The 12327-nt window shown below is 48.4% G+C and overlaps 1 protein-coding gene across 1 annotated transcript; it reads right to left on the bottom strand.

The window, feature by feature from the left end:
- Positions 1 to 2171: 2171 nt before the first annotated feature.
- On the bottom strand, positions 2172 to 7131 carry LOC119371884 (uncharacterized). Its single transcript, XM_037642332.2, has 2 exons — positions 6747 to 7131; positions 2172 to 2646 (listed from the first exon to the last, which is right to left on the bottom strand). The coding sequence occupies exons 1-2, from the start codon at positions 7086 to 7088 to the stop codon at positions 2320 to 2322; spliced, it is 669 nt and encodes a 222-aa protein (XP_037498260.1). The 5' UTR covers positions 7089 to 7131; the 3' UTR covers positions 2172 to 2319.
- Positions 7132 to 12327: the final 5196 nt, after the last annotated feature.

Here is a 12327-nt window from a genome sequence, read left to right as displayed (position 1 = left end):
TTCGCCGCCGAACTGATGCAAGTCTGATTCACTGGAACTAGGATGAAAAAAGCCAGAAGGCAGGATGGTTAATCAGAAAAAGAAATCTGTTTGGCTACCGCAGCTGGCCGGTTGGGAAACGGGAGTAGAAAGGGGAGAGAGAGAGAGAGAGAGAGGAGGGAAGGAGAAAAGTAAATGAGTGGCGAATTCGCTGGTGCCTCGAGCACTGCACCACCAGTTAAAGGCGTTCGCACAGGCCTGTCGTCCTGAGGAAGTACAAAACCGCCCGCCCTGCATCGTGGCCAGACGAGCAATGGGAACGGTGCAAGAGTAGAATCTGCACGGTAATCGGCCGATCATTCAGAGGTCGCATTATGTAAGAAAGCGCTACCATTTTCTAGGCAAATAGGAGGGCAGTTGCATAATAAATGGTCAATGTTTTCATCGCTGATGCCGACGTCGCATGTCTCACTGTTGGTCGCTATAAATATTGCAGCGCATGCGTTTGTGAAGGCAACTCCCAATGTTCTTTGACAGAAAAGCGAAGCTTCGAGTTGATGAAGTCCGGACGGACCCAGATGGAGTTGCGGGGAGGGGTTCAGTTGGTAGAGTGTAGAAAAATGGACTAACTTCAATATAAAAGGAAAGGAGCCAACCACGCAAACTCTTCTCGTAAACAGATTTTATTTTGACGGTCTTCAATAGTGGTAACATTGAGCAGCACATGCAAACTAGGCTTCAGCTAATGCGACCTTTGGACAGAGAAGGTGCAACAACACCATAGCTTAAGCATGATGATGCAGCAGACGCCAATACAATAGAGTGAAGGAGCATAAAAATATGATGAACACATCACGAATCGTCTATGGTTCAAATATACTACACAACGCGTGTCATGTATATCACAGCTTCTCAGACATTTGCAACAATGCGACCAGTTATACAATCTGAGCCCTAAAATTTTTGTTGCTGCGAGTGTTGCCTGAAAACAGATTATGTTGCGTGACATGAAAAGAATTCAGTAATACTCCGGAAGTTCCAAGGCATTCGACACATGCCAATCATTGTCGCAAAATAAGCCAACTTATATGGACAAGCAACACAGCAGTAAATCCAAGAACAGCCATTACACAAAGCATGCGTGCTACCATGAAATAATTTCTGTACACGTATTAAGCTTGTTCCGTTGTCCTATATTACGCAGCAATGATAAATACGGATGTGATGCTTCTGAAATAAATGCGTCAATAAAAGCGAAATATAGTAGCACCGAACGGGTCCAGTGCGAGAGTTCAGCCTGCTGATGTGAAGTTCGCGAATTAAAAATCTTGGCATGGCCTGTCGGGTTAAAAAAGGGGACGGCAACAAAGAACAGTGTCTTTTTGCCAGCAAAGCTGGTCTAGTTTGGCGTAAAGTATCGTAAGCCAAAACTATCATAATCATGAACCGGCACGCGCTATCTTCGTCCTCTTCTGCTGCTTTGCTCCCAGAAAATGTGCGCCAATTTGTCCGGCGTATAGCAAGGTGGAAGCGCAAAGCGAATGCGGGATGTGAGGGTGAGGAGGCGGGCGAAGAAAGAAAGAGAGGAAGAAACAGAAACAGATAGAAAGAAAGAAAGATATAAAGAGAAAATCTTGGTAAAAAAGAATTCCCCATGAGGCGGCGGGATTCGAACACGCATACCGACGATCCGATGGCGACCGTCTTAACCACTCGGCTATCCAGACACGCTGAACAAACCTTGTATAGCCTTGTATATGTACTGTAGAGCAAGGGGGTAGAAAATAGAAGTGAGAACGAGGAGAGAAAGGAGGAGGGGACAGAGTAAAGCATAGCATATAAAGAATTACAAAGAGAGAAATAGAGCGAAAAAAGAGAGAATCAAAAAAAGAGAAGGAAAGAGATAGAAAGAGAGAGAGGGAAATAAATAAATATAAACAGAGACAAGAAAGACATAGAAGAGAGGGAAGAGTAAAAGATATAGAGGAAGAAAGAAAGGGAAAACTAAAGAGAAACAAAGGAGGCCGCCCAGCTCTCTATTGAAATTTACATAAATTGAGGAATAGCTTGCCCAGCGAGCGGCGACGGGCCCTTGCTTCACTGTGCCAAGCTATGCGCGACTTAGTGCAAACTTCGCGGTTTTTTTTTTTGGAACTTTGAAATCAAGACACATAGCTTTATTTAAAAACGTGTTTATTTATCTAAAACCATTTCAAACGTGTTTTAAACGTTCTTTGTCATTGAAGTTTTCACGTGCTTTGACATTGTGTGTGGGATGACGTATGATATCGTCATTGTCAGAAGATGGAGGGTTGGGTGTCCAAAGAAAACTCTGGGCCCTCACGCGTCCAGGACGTCGGTCAAACTGAGGTAGGAGCAGATGCGCGCCTGCATGTGCCTGCCGATATTGTCGAACAAAGTCTTCTTCTTTTTTGCCTTGCGGTTGCGGTGGCACACAATCTTGGCTTTAACGACGCCCGTGAGCACGAAGTAGTTTAAAGCGAGCCTCTCGCGCGCCTGGGCGATCTTGCTGGCCGCCGACTCGCTGTGTCTGTTGTAGTTTATGTTCATTCGCACCGACTCGCAGTGCTGCAGGGTCTCGAAAGCCAAAGCGTCAGTCTTGTGCATGGAGCCAGCGACGAACCGAGTGGCCTCGTTGACGAGTATCTGCGTTTTCGGAGAAGGCACTTTAGAAGAATTGGCTAAATACAACCAACGCGACACTTTTTGCGCCGGTACAGCTTTTGTTCTTGAGGTTTAAAGTCCCAAAACCACGATATGATTGAGAGACGCCGTTGAAGAGGGCTCCGGAAATTTCGACCACCTGGGGTTCTTTAACGTGCACTCTTTAAGTACACGCGCCTCAAGAATTCTCGCCACCATCGAAAACGCGGCCACCGCGGCCTGGATTCGATCCTGCGACTTGCGGGTCAGCAGTCGATTACCATAACCACTAGACCTCCGCGGCGGGTCCGGTACAGCTTTGTAAAATTGAAATTGCATTTTCTTGACCGAAATATACAAAAAAGGAACAGTCACGAAAAGCGGCTAAGTGGAACAGAGTGTTGGGATGGTGGCCCCTTTACATGTGGCAGCAATGCTTTACCTGCACGATTTCGCACATGGCTGCTTTTACGCACATTTACAGAAAACATGGAAGAATAGAAACGTTACCAAACACATAAGCACATGAACAACATATATGGCATATGTACAAGTCACCAGAAGTAACATCAACGTACCTTTTATGCAAACGTGACAGGTGTAAAAGATTTGATTGCACAGTTAAAAAGGGTACATGTGGATCATTGTTTCGCATAAAGCAAGAAAATAAACATTTTGTCTAATCAAATATTATTGAGGCATAAAGTGGGTGGCGCCCCTCGTCCGGAGTTTCAGGCTATAGCGGCTCGCCAGGCCTGGTTCATGCTTGCCAGTTGGAAAGTCCTGCCTACCACGACAGATGTGGTCGGGTGCTTGTCTGTATTAACGAGGAGCTCGCTCACCGCAACGCGAGGGACACTTGTATATAATGTCAGTCGTGGCCTAACCGCCATTAGCGCCATCTTGGTATACTATCCCGCCTCTCTGTACGTTAGTGCACCAATGCAATTGAAGCTTGTGCCATCTGTTCCGAAGTTCACTATTCCGTCAGATTGCACGGCAGTGGAGTGTTTTGGGCCTAACGTATTCTTGGTCGGTCCCCACACACACACTAGCAGCTGTTCAGTGATTGCCGCGTTAACACCACGCTCTCCCCCTTTCCACCAATGTGGATTTTCTTGTTATGTAACCGGCCTAGCTAATACCTGCACATGCGATCGTTGTTAGTGACGATTGGGCATGTTCTGGAATCTAGAAATGCGACGCTCTTGATGTTGAAATGACTATGATGCAAACAAAAGATTTTTGTTTGAGCCACTGTGCGTATCCTAGCTAACCACACGCCGGCAACCCGGCTGCCGTTTTTTGGTACCGCGCGCTGTAAACATCGTCTCCACGCAATCAATATAGTATATGTCATGCACACCCTGTCACTAATGCTTCACCGCAATGCCCATCTTGTATGTTGCAATGAAGCCAGCGCAGGGCCCTATTTTGTGGGAAGAGCCCCATCTCTGGCTGTTGACCTGAGATGGGGCTCTTGAAGCTATAGAGTTTCTGTTGTGACTCCGAATCTCTTCGGAAAACAGTTCTTTCTGCTAAAATACAACTTTCTTCCTGGCCTTAAAATTCCTCAAATGCCAAAATGGCTGAGCCACTTGTTGCTTGCGTTCCATCGCACAGGGAACATACGTCTCGATATTCCGTGAGGTGTATCTTAGTGGATGTAAGCTTGGGTATGTGTTTCTAGAAAGTCGGCGCCAATCCAGTTTCCGATTAGGCGGTGCCATGGTGCGCTGTCCTAGGCTTCGAGTATAGTAGCTATTAGTAGATATTAGGTGCATCCGCCACTAGGTATGCTGTAGCGCGAGCGAGACGGTCGGGCTTTTCGTTCCTGGTACATCCGCATGTGAGGGAACCAAATTATGTCGTGGTGCGATGGGATATTTGGGCCCAGGATTTTGGTAACACGGCATGCGGCGCTGTGCCGGGCATGTAAAGTTAGCATGCCGCTTGTGGGTCCGTGAGGATGGGGAAATGCGTAGGTGGTTTGCCGCATTTCTGATGGCCAGGGCTATTGCAGCAACATACGCCGTGGCCATGAAAGATGTTCATATCGTCGCTGACACCATCAGTTTCTTGCCATTAGTCCTGCTCCCCTGTACGTGCTCGACCCACTTAGAGGCGGATGCTGTAGTGGCAGGTATCCATGTAGCGCACGTCTGGGTTGGGACCCCTGCTGGCAAAGTTACGTGCACGAGCTTGACGTCCGCATGCGGCGCGTGGATTTCTCCGAGGCACTGGTCAGACCATTCCTTAACATGGTATTGTGTACAGTGTCGATGACCACTTGTAGTAGGTCCTGCCGATTCCGGCACGGTCCTGTAATTGCCCAGCAGGTAATGCCATTTGTGTAAAAGGCAAGACCCCCCCGGGATCCTCCTGTGGGTCCAAGACCGTTCTTCTGATCACAAGATTAGAGAAAAGCGGGCAGAGGTTGGACACGGCGGGTTGCCAGCATCCGGGAGACCGTATGTTGTGAAGCGCGTTGTAGCTGACCCAAGTGCTCCAGGTGCGGCCAGTTCGGAATTCTCCTACGTAGTTGTAAATGCGTCCTCCACATTGGGTATCCTGAAGGCCTTCTGAGAAAGCGTTATGCGAGACCCTGTCGAAGTACTTGTGAATGCATAGGCAGTATGGAAAGTGCGTATATGCCATGTACGGGGGGCTGCAACAGTGTAGCAACCAATTTGCCTTTATGATGATGCATCTAAGGCGACAGCCTTAGATGTATCATCAAAAGCGAAAATTGACTGGCGTCCTGCGTCGGTGTGCCCCGTAGGCGGCATAAACACGCGTTACGCAAAAATTATCATCACGTGATTACGTGACAGGTCGCCAAAATTTGTGACATCCTCATGCCGTCACTGTGACATCACGTAAGAGCTAGCAAAGCAACTAACATGGTTTTGCAATGCCTCCGATCTTGGAGGCGCTGCAAAGCTGCGTTAGTTGCAGAAAGCCTTCGGTGGGCGGCGCGGGAAGTTCAATAGTGCGGATTAGAAGAAAAAGAAGACGATGGCTTTAGCCTTCGAGTCGAGTCAGGCGCATGCATCAGGAACCCTGTGGGTTTTTACCTAACATATTTAAAAAAGGCATGTATAGGACACTAAAGCAATCATGCATTGTTCCACAGAAGGTTGCACGTTCGACGAACTCCAATGAACATATTTCGACTAACTTCGTGAACGCATAAGTTAAAGAGGCACATGAGTCTCCTAACTTGCACTGAATGCAAAAGCAGTGCAGACACCACTGGGACACGGATGAGACTGCCGCGGCGGGTGAGGATGCAGCGTGTCTGGGCATGGCATGTTTGGCAGTGTCGACGATATCGATTTCTGCTATTTCTGTGTGTATGCGCGACATTGTCACATGACTGCACTTGGCCATGTCGCCTTGCAATTAAGGTTCTTACTTGCGCTTGTGATTGTCATACGACGTCACCATTTGGCCATGCATTTTAACGCCTATTAACTGCACTAGTAAACACGGACAAAGACGAGGGAAGACAGGCCGCGCAGTTGGCCATCGAACACGGCGAATACGGCGAAGTAAGTTTTGAAAGCTGGCCACTGAAATTTCGGCGTGGGCAAGGCGATCTTTGGAGTGGGCCTAGTTGAGTTTCGGTTGTGGGACAACGCACTTGTAGGGGTGGGCCAATTCTGCGAGTGGGCGACATTTATTTCGAACTTCAGAAGAGTGGTTGTTAGCGGGGTGAGGTCAATTTTCGAAGTAAGCGAAGAGAATTTCGTTGGAGTGGGCCACCAAGATTTTGGGTGTACGCCAAGTGACGCGCTACGCTGCATGCGTGGCATAAATCGTGTTTACAACGTCGTATATCTGCGCGGGTTTTGTATGCGTGCATGAGTGACGTCACTCGCGGTTAGATACTCCACCGATCGGTATGTTGGTCTGTCCAAATGGCTGGCAGGGCGCCAATGAAACCTTACCTATTCACTGGGCGTGCAAACAGGGACACAAGAAAAAAGACAAGGCACCACACCTCTCGTGTGTGTGCACGCCGAGTCTTTTAACGTGACTACGTACAAACGAGATCAGCTTTATGGTATTATGCACCTATTTATAAAGGGAATGCTTACCATGTTACGGCCTAGAGCATTCTTGATTGCGGGTTCGTTGGAGGGCTTAGAAATCCCCAGCTCCACAGTTAAGCCTATGAGAAAGCGGTTCCGAACGATGGCCTCCTTGAGTTCGCGGCAGATGTAGCGAGCCTGTAGCGTGCTGTCGACTTCGGTGTCGTTCTTATTGACGGTGATGGTGAGAAGGACTAACAGTCGATTGTTCTCGACCAATCGCCCCAGCGCTTTGGAGGTCCTCCTCCAGAAGGTGATGCAATGGATCTCGAGGGCAGAGATGGTGCGATTGCTTTCCAGGACGCCAAACAGCTTGACCACGTCGTCATCGCGCAAGCTGACGTTCATGACTAAATGCCTGCGTGAGAAAAAGCACACGAATGCCTCTAAGAGGAACTGCCATAGTATGCGAAGGCTTTGTGCTGTGTAAAGCGGCGGCACAGTGGCACACACGCGTGATATTTCATTGTGATCAAAGCGGATGACCACTGCTAGCCATCAATATCGCATTCTGCGAATGAATCTGTGAGGCCCCACGCGGGAAGCTTTAGACGAATTGACACGCCTTGATAATTTACTGTGAATTTAGCACTGATTATATAGTTCCACGATATATTTTTGTCCCACATTATACCACTATATTCGTTCACAGCGTGAGAATTAACGTAAGCCTTCGCCCCCAAAACTGCGTTTCGTTTGTCCTTCTCCTGCCTAAGAAAGTCGTCCTGTACAAAAATGCATGTAAACAGTCTATAGACGGTCTAAAAATGGGTTTAGACAATCTATAGACTGTCTAAATCTATTTTTGTAAGGGGCATCGGCTGGTTTTTATTTGAAGCGCCAATAAATTATCCCTGCTAATGGAAAGACTAAGTGCACTGTAAAATGTAGATTGGTCATTTTCAACTAAGCACCTAGCTGACTACTAATGTCAGCATCTTAGACAAAACGTGTTGGTTTAGAAAGTGCTTGATATCGCGAAAATAAGCGAGCGTAATCGAATGGAGCGTTTATGCGAATTCTTCTTGCGCGGGAAAAACTTGCAGGATACTTAAGCTTCGCATCGAGAGTAGAACGCGTTAGCGTGATCGGACCGCGTGCGCATCGCCTTCTCAATTGCTAACCTGGTCGCAGTTCTGGGTGCATGCCACAACCGTGCCACAATGAAAAGAACGTCTGTGCGCGTAAAACTGGCCGTTTCAATCTGTCCTAGAATGCGTACTGCAAGTACAGTTGCACTGTGCCCACTACACAACAATTTTCTGCCTGTTGTGAATCAGCTAAGGGTCCACTACGCGTCCGTAGGGCAACGCGCGAACCTACGCAACTGCTCACTTTGTTGATGCTTTTGCCGCTGATGATGAGTAAATACGCCTGAGCGCATTCCAATGGGTGCACCTCTAAAACACCCACTATTTGCGCAATTCACGTGTTTTGATGCCTGGCGATATATTCTACGCTTCTGACACGCAACATTAAACGCTTAAGGAGAGTCCTCCCGCTACATGGCATTCATGTAGTGTTTTTTTTTTCGAAGCAGTTTCAAGCAATGACGTGGTTCTGTGGTAGAACATTTGCTTGCCATGCAGAAGGTCTGGGTTCGATTCTCACTCGAACCGAAGCTTTCATTATTCATTTTATTTGCATCTTTCTCAGTTTTTCGGTCACGGATCGCACCGATTTTTTCGCTCACATCCAACGACGCCGACACCGGAATTTCTGCGAAATGAGCTCTTTAACGCTATCGCGTTAAAGCGATCTTGTGTGAGGGTAGATTATATCGTTTTTTTTTAACAGGCTCTGGATAGCTGCATTGAATTTAAGCTCCAAATATGTTTCACTTTTAGAACCGATATGCTTTTCGAAGAAATGCCGGTTTTGGCATCACAATATTCATCGCATTATTCGGCGAACAAAAAGTTGATGGCAGCACTACGCACTTCCTAACGTGCGGGTAGTATAGACACGGAGTTTTGACAGTGAAGAGCGCAGCAGCCCTACCCGTGGAGGTTAAACTCGTCATGGTGCAAACGTGTGACCACCAAAACGAAACACTGACAATACAAACAGAATGATAAGCACGACCGCCAGTTCTCGAATAACAGATGAGCAAATGTGACGTGTCGGCTATCAGAAATCTGACTTGACATTGTTCCGATAACTGCAGGGGCGATTCGCGCCAGCGATCACATGTGTAACAGATTTAATTGGTGAAGCCCACTCCGATTGAAAGAGAAAAACTAGCGCGCGCAGGTATGACCATACAAAGGAGCATCGTCCTGAAGCTACAAAGTGAACGACTGAAGAATGTACACGCAGTGAAATAAATGATTAAGACAAAAAGTGAAGTCCACGATTCCGTTGCCTTGCGTAAAAGAGCTTATGGCGTCTGCATTAATGATATACGGAACGAAACTTTGCGGGTGGTGTTTTGTAGCAGAACAATTGTTGAACTGCTAAAAATAAATGACAGATAAAAGAAAGCGTTTGAAAAAAAAAGGACAAGAAGCATCTTTTTTCAGCGACTTTCGGTTGTGCTTAGTGCCCTAGCGGCCGCCGGTAGCAGCTGCAATGCGTCATCACACCCCGCGCACGCGCTACCGCCGCAACCGCGCGGGCTGTTCATTGCTGTCGGCGCTAGTCGCTTGTAATTGAGGTACGTCTGAACCACCGGGGAAACTTATCTCTTTGTATGACACGTGTTTTTCCCGCGGTCGGTCTTCCGTTTTGAAGCGTTCGTCGCGGCGGGACGAAATGCCTAGCTACGGCTGCGCTGAAGGCTTTCACAACAGGATCGTCGGTCGCGACACACCGTTGCATACGTTTCCTAGAGTGCACAAGCGGCGTAGGCTTTGAATACGTGCTGCTCAGACATCAGGCCAATGAACTCATTTGAAAAGTGATTTCCTTTGCTAGCTCGGAACACTTCGTCGCTTCACTTAGCTGCGTCTGAAAAAAAGAACAAAAGCAAGGAAACATGGCGCCATCTAGCTGTAATGCGCTCAAACGAGGCTTGCTTTCGTATATTTCGTGCTCTCCATCGTAACGAAGGCAACCGATTTCGAATAATTCCACATGTATATGGCTTATGGTAGCGTGGACGTGACAGTAGCTTCTGTATGCACAGAGCTATGAAACGGCTGAGATATTCCCCACATGCGGTGTCTCGTCGCGCTAAAAACGAACTGCTCAGCAGTCGAACGCCGACCGCAGAGGTAAACACAAACCGACGAGCTACAATGCCTTGATTCAGCCGTAATAACTGCCTTTCTGCCTCATCGAAGCTAATGAAACAACTCATTTTACGTCCTCCGTAACATTAATTATCTACTGCTGCCGCTGCACGTTGGACCATGTGGCTGACCCAGACTGCCTGACTGGCACGTGCGCGGCCTCCTGCTCCTCTTCGTCGCATGCCACAGCAGGCTCGTAACCGTAATATTTTGGCAAGTTGAAATGGTCTCCATCAGAGGTGAATTTATAGCTGGTAAAGGGTATGGCGACATGAATGCATGCTGTGTGGCTATGTGAAGGCGTGCGCGCTTCGAAAAACGGCTGCCGATCGGCCCACCGGCTGTCGAATGAGGGGAGCCATGACGTCAAGGCTTCCAACTCGCGCTTGCCGAGTAACATGGCGCCACGCTCACAAAACGTAGGAAATAAGACCGCCATCTGAAAAGTTCGATAAGAGCGACACTGAGAATTCATTTTCAGCATTTTCGCAAAATTTTCAGAGTTTGCATCAGTATCTCCAACTACTTCAGGTGGGCGCAGCGCCGCTGCGATTGCTTGGTACCGTCGGAAATGAACTCATAGTTCATGCTCCGAGACGTCGCGTCGCCTTGTACTCATCGAAGTGTGGGCTTTTTTCACTTTGTAGCGTTAGCTCCACTGGCCTGGCCGAGCCAGTTCCGCGTGGATCCTCAAGAGCCGTGCTGCGCATGCTCGAGATCAGTGATGTCACGCACCCGAAGCCGGCACCTCCCTCCGCACTTTGCCGCCGCTGCCGGTCTGCACTTTCCAGAGGAGTGACGTCGTAGCCTTGGCAGACGTATTGGCGCCGGAGCGCGCGCAGCTATTCGCCTTTGGTGTGCAGTCGCCGTCTGACTCCGCTTGATAGCGCCTCTGACTGGCGTTTGCAGTTGGTATAGCCATGGGAAAAGGAGAGCGCAAATGCTGCTCAACGGAGCAGAAGAGCGGAGAAGCTTAACTCATCAGATGCCGAAGTAGTTGCCTGGCAAATAAAAAATACATGTGCCACATAATACGTATAACGTGTGTGTGTCATTGGAGCAGCAGTAAGCATGATGATCAAGCTAATCCTAGACAATCAGGAAAACTAAGAATAATTAGCTGAACCTTTACTAACGCTACGTTATCCTGGCATAGCCGAGCTAAGCCACTGCAACATACTTTTTTAGTGTGCCCACATCGGCGAATCGGTTTTGAGACCCAAACACTAGGGCCGAGGCTGGTATTGCCAATGGTAACGTTGGGGCAGGTAGCAATGCCGACTGCGCGTTCTCTTTTAGTCCGCTGTTGGGCTTCTTCGTCGTGGTGGAAATACACAACCGCTTGCACGGTTGCCTGCTTCGCTAACTTTTAACAACATGGCGGGAGGTGACGTTGCTGGATTCCTTCAAGGAACCAGCTTGAAGGAGGTCATCCGTCTGGCTTCATCCACCGCCGTGCCTTAAGCGAAGGTTACATGAGAGAGGATAGCGAGCCACGCCTTGACGATAATTGTAATGTTTAATGGCCCAAAGCCCGATAGGATCATGATGGACGCCGTAGTGGAAGGCTCCGTAAATTTCGACCTGGGCTTTTAGCGTGCGCGTGAATATAAGTACTCGGCCTCAAGAATTTTCGCCTCCATCGAAAATGCTGTCGCGGCGGCCTAGATTCGATCCGCGACCTTCGGGTCAGCAGTCGGGCACCATAACCACTAGAACACCGTGGCAGGTCATCCCACGCCTTGCTTTCGATGTCAGCGTACGTTGCCGACCTGTCACCGACGGTATTTTAGGCGCTCTGTAAGGACCCTTCTGTGGTGGTAGGCGGTTGCCTTAAGGTAATTGTCTAATAGATCGCAGGACTGCTCGAGCTAGCGCTGCCGCAAAAGCAGTCTTCCGTCGGGGGATAACTTTGGAATACCACATCGCAATTTACAAGTTTCTACGAAGAATTTCGCGACTTGGGTGGTACTAGGCATGTGCAGACTTTTCGTTTCTTCGAATAGCAGGCAAGATATTCTCTACCTTAGAACATTAGGTTTTGACCATTTGTAATGTCGGAGCGGGTCTAGGTATGTGCAAATCGATCGCTTGACCGGTAGGCAAGATTGGTCGATCTTCAGCGGGAATTTCGCTCCTTACACGGCAACGTTTGGCGTTACTGCCAGTCCAGGGTGTTTTGACGTAGTGAGCGAGGTCAGCGTTCGGGCACAAACAGCGCTAGTTTTGAATAGTCGAAAGCGTACGTTAGAAGTCGAGATGGCCAGCAATCGGCAGGAGAAGCTAGGCGGTAGTGATGAGAGCAGAACGAGAAGGTAGGCAGAACAGACACTCATAAGTTTAAAGGAGACGCT

This window comes from Rhipicephalus sanguineus, chromosome 10, assembly GCF_013339695.2.
Source record: "Rhipicephalus sanguineus isolate Rsan-2018 chromosome 10, BIME_Rsan_1.4, whole genome shotgun sequence".
Classification (NCBI taxonomy): Eukaryota; Metazoa; Arthropoda; class Arachnida; order Ixodida; family Ixodidae; genus Rhipicephalus; species Rhipicephalus sanguineus.
This window is presented reverse-complemented; position numbering and strand designations above follow the sequence as displayed.